The 8,838-nt window shown below is 42.6% G+C and overlaps 1 protein-coding gene across 1 annotated transcript; it reads left to right on the plus strand.

Annotated features, from left to right (window-relative positions):
* The first annotated feature begins 166 nt into the window (after window positions 1-166).
* On the plus strand, window positions 167-967 carry LOC138046420 (uncharacterized). Its single transcript, XM_068893058.1, has one exon. The coding sequence runs from the start codon at window positions 167-169 to the stop codon at window positions 965-967; it is 801 nt and encodes a 266-aa protein (XP_068749159.1).
* The last annotated feature ends 7,871 nt before the right edge of the window (window positions 968-8,838 follow it).

The following is an 8,838-nucleotide window of genomic DNA, read 5'->3' on the forward strand; positions in this document are numbered from 1 at the left end:
GGCTTATAAACCTCCGTTTTAGTACTCGGGTATGGATCTTTTTAGGTCCCTGTATGTGAAGCATGGAAGAGGCACAGCAAAACGTTGGTGCTGCTTATTTACCTGCATGAATACCCGCGCCGTCCACCTCGAATTGGTTCAGTCAATGGGCACGGATTACTTTATAATGTGTTTACGAAGATTCATTAACCGTCGTGGTGAAGTGACTGAGATAAGATGCGACCGTGGATCGAACTTTGTTGGAGCACAACGAGAGTTGAGAGAAGGGCTTGAAGAGTGGAACCAGCAACAGATTGATAGTGAGCTGCTTCAGCGAGGGTGTAAGTGGATCTTCCAGCCACCTACCGCCTCAAGTATGTCAGGAGTTTGGGAGCGCCTCGTGCGCAGTGCTAAGACTGTCTTAAAGGCAATCCTTGGGGCTCAAGTAGTCACAGAACCAGTTCTTCAAACCCTGCTGACAGAAGTTGAAACGGTGCTAAATGGGAGGGCACTCACCGCCAATTCAGGTGATCCTAACGACTTGCAGCCACTCACACCTGCGCACTTTCTCATGCAGAGGCAATCCATCTGCCTACCTCCAGGCGTATTCGAGAAAGCAGACCAGTACAGGAGAAAGTGGAAGGAAGTCCAATTTCTTGCTGACTTATTTTGGATGAGATGGGTGCCGGAATACCTTCCGACCCTGCAAATCCGAGAAAAATGGCGCAAAGCCCTTCCCAACCTGAAGCGAAACGCCCTAGTTTTGCTGGGTGATGAGAACGTGCCAAGAGGTCATTGGAACCTTGGTCGTGTCTTGGACGTTTACCCTGGACCTGATGGAATGGTACGCACTGTCAAAGTCAAGACCAAAGACTCCGTACAGAAGCTCTGCCTGTTAGAAAATGACTTTGAAATGGTTTGCAGAAGGAACCTAAATAGACTTTTGGGCATCCTGACTGGATTGTCCCGAGGCGGGCGGAATGTTTAGTCTAGAATTTAATGAACAAACTTGGACGTGTCGTTTTCCCTTTGTTTTTATCTGTTTGGACAATTCGTACTATTTTACATAAGGCCATCGGCATTTGGTCACATGATCATTGTGAATTTGCTTTTGAACGTGCTCACAGATTGTAACGTATCTTGTCCTTCAAAGCGTTTTCAGTCCGATATCCTGCACAGAATATAAGTTGTATCGTCTGTGGTATTTCTTTGAAAGTTGTTCTTTAAGTTTATTTGTAATTTAATGTTATTCTTTCTTAGTTTTGACCGTTCATGACGAGTCAAAATAGCTTTCGATGCCACGAGGTTGTGATGTTTATACGAGTGGAAATTATTAAAGCCGACAAACGTCAATTATAACGCGTCGAATTATTGTGCGGACACAGCATCCCCATCTTCAATGTGATGCATCGGAGAAAGGTTAAGGTGCCTGCCTTCTTCAAGATGGGCAACCCCTTGCTTATGCATTGGAATTCTTGACAGAAACTCAACAACAGTATGCCCAAATACAGAAAGAAATGCTGGCCATCGTGTTTGGCACAGAGCGCTTTGAGCAGTACGTGTATCGGCGACCGGTCAAAGTGGAAACCGATCACAAACCCTGATAGAGTATAACGAAGAAAAGCTTTCGTAGGGCCCCAAAGCGGCTTCAGCGAATGATGATCAGGCTTCAGAGGTTCGACCTAGATATGATGTGCAACAGAGGCAAGGAAATGTATTTGGCTGACAAGCCAGCCCCAGCTCAGAAAGTATGCCCACCAGAAGATGTTTTTTTAAAATTTTAATTGCAAACCACAGTGAAGAAACTGCAGAAGATGTAGAAAGTCTAAACCTGCTCAGCTACTTACCTGTTTCAGAGGACACTCTCACTTTAATTAGGTCTGCATCACAGAAGGACCCGATTTTAGGAAGACTGAAAACATTCATTCAGGATGGTAGCCAGACAATAAAGATTCTGTTGCGGAAGAGCTGCAACCATTTTCTCCATTCAGCGATGAGCTAACTCTCCATGATGGTCTGGTATTTAAAGAGGAAAAATTGGTTTTTCCCACGGGTATCCAGCACTACATTGTAGAAAGGCTACATTCCAGTCACATTGGGATACAAGATAGCCTCAGAAGGACCAGAAAATCTGTCTACTGGCCCGGAATGAACAAAGCAAATACCGCTTTCACCTCTTCCTGTGAAACCTGTTGCTCCCCTCCCAAAGTCCAACTAAAGGAACCCCTTATCAGCCATGAAATCTCCACTCAACCATGGAAAAAGATTGCCTCTGATATCTCCAAATTCAGAGGACGAGAACATCGTGTCACAGTCAACTACTTTCACATCTTCTTCGAAGCAGATCAGCTTCCTGAAAAGACATCTGAAGTCGTGATAGGAAAATTAGAGTAGCACCTTGCTAGACATGGACAAGAACACCTCTGCTGGCGACCACCCCACTACTCATGCCAGACGTGCCCTTCAACAAAGTCCCAAAGCTTCATCAGCAAAGAGGCAAACAGATCTTTTACTTCGATGCACATTGTAAAGAGCTCCCAGAACTCACACCAGGAGATCAAGTGCAAATACTAACTCTGAAGGTAACGGACAAACACAAGCCCTGGATCAAGGCAACAGTTCAAACAAAAGCAGACGTTCGCTCGTATCAAGTCAGAACAGAGGACGGGCGACCTTTGAGGCGCAACCGCCGACACCTCAAGCGGACAGAGGCAGTGTCACATCGTCCAAATTCTTCTGAAGAGCCTCCCATAAAACCAAGCTACCAGGAATCAGCCTCAGACGTTGAAATCGACCGTCCTTTACAGCCAACTCAGCTTGAAACCAGCCAGTCACCATTCCTACAGCAATCAGTATCAACACCGGCCAAAGGTACAATGGGCAACCCTGCTGTGTCCAGCCAAAGAAAAGGCCAACTCGAGGAACTGTTTGTTTCAAACAAAGTACAAGTATTTTAGCAAAACTCACAGCCCTGAACCATACCACCCTAATGAAATAAAACAATCTTCTTATTCTGAAAAACTCCCCTCACTAACTAACCAGCTGGCCATAGTGACGGCTACCTATAGCTTCTTGTTTATTATGAGTATCTGTAGCGGAGCTCAGGCGCGCGAAGCCCGCCAGCGGAGCACCATGGGTAAATTTTCTGGAAAATCTATCCATGCAAAAAATTTTGCTTATGACGTTACGTACGTCCTTCCGCCCGTACGGACTGTCGGGGTGGAGGTGGGGGATAGTCCAGTCAAATTGGGGTCAGACCCTCAACAAATTGCAACAAAAGGTTTTTCAACGGATTATGGCTCATTCGGATGTCCTTAACAACATATCAAAAGTCCCAAAGAATCGGAGTTCGGGAGGGCACCGAAAAAGGGAAAAGAAAATTCCCATACAAAGCTTATATGAAAAACCACAGGGTACCCAATTTATGTGACGGCTACTATTTTATTGTCTCAATACAGTAACAATTTTGGGCCGGGTAAGCCGCTGGATTGTTGTTTAAGTTAAAATCGTGCTATTCGTACAACTCGATAAGAATTGTCACATTGTTTACACTCTATTTATCAATTTAAACCAGATCATAATCCCGCTACATTGCATGGTACGACTAGAAAGCCTTTTCCTCTAAAGTCGATCCCGCAATCAATCTTTAGTTTCTAAACAGTTATAGAGGTCACAATATCTGTTAATCTAAACATTCTGCTTTGTTGGTGCAGAAAAGAAAGTCCCGTCAATGGAACGTTTGACATTGGTCCCATGGGCTCCTAACAAAAGTCTATAATTTCAAATCTTATACAGACCGATGACTGCCACCCGATAACAAAGCAGGTGAGGGGTATCTTTCTTTGTACTCCTCTTTAACCGCTATTCAGAGCTAATTTGTTCAACCAGAGTCGGAATCAGAATCTTCATCGTCAGGGATTTGCTCGGGTGCGTTGGTACAAGCAGACCCTTTGCACTGACCACAAGCAGGATTACACGGTAGATCATTTTTGCGACAGGAGCAACGGCGGGTGCTAACCCTAACCCTAGCGGTACAGTAACTCCCAGAGCGGCTGAATACAGGAGACAGTTTAAAGCGGCATCGACGATAAAGTGACCACGTACTGCTCGGGAGATGGCCTTACCACTAAGCATGTGGTCGACTGCATTAGGCGCATATATGATTTCCAATATCTCTCGCAGACCAGATTCTGCCATCAGATGCCCAATAGAGCCTACAAAACTCATCTTGGAATGAAAGCGGCCCAGCCGTGGGATGCAACTGCGGATTGGACTTGTTGGTGGTTCCCCTTGAACCATGCAAAAGGCTTTCCACAACAAAGGCTGATCGAAGGTGACGTCAGGTGCTGTGATGTTATGCCTTTTCGCGTGTTCCACGATAAACTTGAGGGTTGAATATATACAGGTGGCATCACTTGCGCTCACGTTGATCATGGGCAGAAATATCACAGATGATTTTCCTTTGTGGTCTCCAGTCAAGACGTGCTGCATTAGCCCACCCCACGTAGGACGACTGAAACCAAACAAGAGGGAAGATTTCCAGAGCACATCGAGATTCTCCATGGGATCCACTACCCTAGCAACAGCCACGTCATTGTATTTGATCTCCACCTCTTCTAACCGCCTCTCATCATAGGGATATATCTCGATTTTACCTGCTTCAGAAAGTTCCCTGGACGTAACTTTCTTTCTTGGTACGCATCTTGTCTGGCTAGTAAATGGTGTGACAGCGGCCACGATGCCCATCCCATGGAAAGTGTCTTTCCCATGAAGTGTACAAATATTATGATCGACGTTGTCCGCTGCATATTGAACAAATTGGCCGTTAAACTCCGGTACGTCCGTCCCCTCATAAACCGCCGCGCTTTGATTAAATTGTTGTACGTGATTGTATGAAGCGCAATACCCAAGAAAATTGAGGGTGTCAATCAGAAACCGGGACGCAAAGTAATAATGTAGTTGCACGGCAAGACCCAGTTGTAAAGGCGCTAAAAACATTCTTGGTCGCGCTGCCTGCATAAGTGCATGTCTGTCCTATCGATGCAAGTTTAACGTTATCATCTTCAGCTAAAATACCATGCAAGAATTCTTTGAGGGATACAGGAAGAAATTCAACTTGTTGTTCGGCGTCGGACTCAACTTTAGGGTAAGTTTCACTAGTAGTAGTCTCAACCAGTTTGATTTCACTCTTGATCAGCGCAGCAGCTGTTCGGATTATATTCATCTTTTCTGTTTCGACATCAGGGGCGTCTTTTTCCACTCGTTAAGAATCGCCGCAGCAGTCTTCCTAAATGTTACAACATTGGGTTTTCCATCACTGAATGTGATAACCAATTCCTCTCCAAAATGCTTCTGGAGGCAGGCTTTCATGTAAGTCTGGCTATAAGCTGTGCAGTCGGAATCCCCTGAGTACTCGTTCATCTTAGCTACCAGATCTTGCACTGTGATTTGCTCATCAGAATGTTTCAGCAGATATTCTGTGACCATGTAAAAGGCTTTGTTTTGCTCCTTATTCTGGGGACGACCTCGTTTTCCTTTCTTATTTTCAAGCTGGGTCGTAGCATAAGACGCAGGAACCTGTTTATCTGCACGAAAATTGGAATTGCATATCTTATGATAGACTGCTTCAGAGGCAGGGAGATCATGTACGTGTAAAATTCTTGCTTTTACTACCTCTGCCCATCTGTCACGCCTTGCGTTGCACTTATTCAAAACGGTTTCTTGAGTCTCTAGAGTCATCACTCTACATACGTCTACAGATTTAACATCTACTTTATTGCCGCAAAAATAACAATCGCTTTTGTAATCGAATGTCTGGTCTGCACTTCTTTTCGCGGCTTCTGTTATCCTTGGATATATTGGTGGGGTGGCAGTAATCTCGACGACAATTAGGGTGTACATGCTGTCCAGGAACAACACTAATTGAATCATTTCTGAGGCCGCTGGTGCGATTTATACCTTCAATTCGGTTTGTTACAATTGTGGAAACTTGGTGGGCTGAGCATGCAACTCCGCAAATCGCGCTTACTTGAGGCGCTCAATCCTTTAGAACACTTTGAAGGTGTAAAACTCCAAATAACAACCTAAGCAATATAGAAATGAAAAGAAAAAAACGTTAAATTATAGTTAAATTGTTATAACAATTTTATCTTTCTCACTATGCTACGAAGCAAGTTTGATTAGCATATTTCAAAATGTATTTGAGCAGCGTCAGCAAAGATCGTGCCAGCACAATAGGCTTTCAAAAAGAAACTCTTCTACTTCGAAGCAGTAGTTAGATATGAGCCTTGGATTTCTATTAAACTAGAAAGAATGAATTCTGCGATATCTAGGGGAAGATTTCTTTCACACGCCTCGAAGGGCTGATCATGAAACAGAATCTAATTTCACGGCAATTCCCCATATGTAGGTGATCAGCACTGATTGTTTAAAGATTCTCTTAAAATTGAATCAGCCTTAAGCTTACCTTGATATAACTTTAGAAGCTACTAGCATCTATCAACTGAATCAAAAGAATTGTTTTCCAATAGAACAGGAGGAATGTACGCTGCATGGCCTTACGGCAAAATCCAATCCAGACACTGGCGAGACGAACCAACACGCACTCTTGGGTGGCGGTACACAAATAGACCAATTCACGCACTAATTGAATCTTGATAAACTAGGGTTTTTCCCTTCGCTAAATTGTAAATTTTTGAATACTTAAGTGTTACAGTTATTATTTGAATTGACATTAAGTTATATTTGAAAGTAATTCTTAAAGTAAATGAAAACAAAACGTTTTTTTTTCAAAGAATGCAGTATCAATTTTTTTTATCTATGTATATGTATGTGCAGGATTGTGCAAAATTACACGATCGAGAATGAAATGAAATAAACTAATACACCTGTTGTTTTAATTGGTATCTAGTCTTTCATTTTTGATGATTTGGGATTGATATTCCCACAAAAAGTAATAAATTCTGGCGACTTAGTCAAAAACCTTTCTGTAGCCTCGTTTCCATGTTGGGAATTTTTGGTTGTCAATGGGTCGAAATCAATTGCAATTTTAGGCACTTTCCCGGACTTCGATTCTCTGGGACTTTTAGTATGTTATAGAGGGATAATTTCTCTTTAGTTATCCGTTGAAAAATCTTTTGTTGCAATTAGTTGAGGGTTATCCCATTTTTCGAGCGAATTTGACTGGACTAGGAGGGAGCACAGCCTCTGGGGATAGGAGTGTTCGGGCAATTTTCCTTGGCGAGAATTCGCGTGGCAGCGTTGCATTTGGCAACCCGCGTTTTCTGGCGGGAAATCATATTAGTGACGAGTAACGGGATAAAGATTAAAGAGCAGGAAAGAACGCGAGAGAAGAGGTGACGAAATTGGAGAAATTTAAAGGAAGAAATCCTCGAGAGAAGCCGAGGAAGGAGAAGGAGCAAAAAAATTGAATGAAATCAACGTAAAGCTTAGAGAAATAGAGCTAGAGACAAAACACTTATTTACAACGGTTAGCTTCCAGGTAAGTTTACTGTTATCCTTCTTTAATAATGAGCTTATATGCCTCACCGCCTCACATATTTGTTTAAACTAACTAAAAATGGAGGAAGCCCTGAAAACGTTTGCAATTCCGTGTTGACAGAGATTTTGACATATTTTAACAATCACATTTACAGGCATTTTGTCCAAAATAGGTGTCCAGTTGTGAGCTGCTTTGTTTGATTTGAAATTGCAGTAGTAAAGATTTTTGCTGTTGTTCTGAACTAAAGAGAGAGGGTGTAAGTATTGTCCATCAAACGGAAAATGTTGTGAAAGAGATTACTGTGCATGTAATTTCAGTTTTAGTTGTTGATTTATTAGAATGGTTAGTTATTGTTGGCAAGGCTTGTTTGGTTACTGCTGTCAGCTCAGAGGTGTTTGATCTGCTTGATCACTGTAAATTGTACACACTAATGACGCTTAAGTTGTACTTTGTGCAGAAACATAATTATTTCCATAAAGACTGTATTGCTTCCTGGGGTTAGAAACGGGAGCTCCGCTAGTTTAGGCTTCGCTAAATCTATATATTATCTTTGTACCCAGGTAAGGATTATGGCTTGGTTCCTGTAGTTGGCGAGGATTACTATTACTCCTCAGCAGCACAGTTTGTATAGAATTAGATGCGCTTTTTTTCTGTACTTGATACCTAAAATTAAATGTAATTTGCTTATCAATACAAGAGCATTACAATTACTTAAGGAAACTGCAAGGAAAAAGAATAATAAATCCGATACAGCTGCATTGAAGATTTGGGTGTTCTTGCTTGATACTGAGTCAACGTGCAGGCCCACTGTCCAATTTCTCTATTCTTTTCTTTTCATGTTATCTCTCCTTTGTTTTCGTTACTTGACTTTATATATTGGTCCACCAAGTTGGCACTATCACATATCTCTTTCATTCCTTGATATCTATCAAGTATCCGAATGCCACGGCGAACCTCTGCGGTCTCTGTCCCATAGAGTGCAATAACACAAAAGGGACCTACTCTTGTTATAGCGGCGCTTTCAAGTGTATGGATGCTGATTTGGGTATGTGCCATTTATCAAGCACACAGCTCTGAAAGATAACAATGCAGACCCCAATCTGAACGAGTATCTGTGTAAAGATGGAAGTCGAAAAGGTAAAAAAGAAGCCTCCTAAAACTTGGTTGTATCTGTGTGTGGTTAACTAAAAATATGCCCACTTTCATTGGTTTGTTCTAGTGTGTGTTTCCAAAAATAGTAGGTGAAATAAACACATACAGTCTTCGTGGTTTCAATGGGGACCTTGAAGGTGCCTGCAAACCACAAAACATTGTTGCGGAAACATTGTTTCCTGAAACGTTCCCTCGGCGCGCAAACG

The sequence above is a fragment of the Montipora capricornis genome, chromosome 4, assembly GCF_036669925.1.
Source record: "Montipora capricornis isolate CH-2021 chromosome 4, ASM3666992v2, whole genome shotgun sequence".
NCBI classification, from domain to species: domain Eukaryota; kingdom Metazoa; phylum Cnidaria; class Anthozoa; order Scleractinia; family Acroporidae; genus Montipora; species Montipora capricornis.

What these genes read in the sequence shown, in the direction of transcription:
- LOC138046420 (XM_068893058.1), top strand. Translation starts at nt 167, where the DNA reads ATGTGTTTACGAAGATTCATTAACCGTCGTGGTGAAGTGACTGAGATA.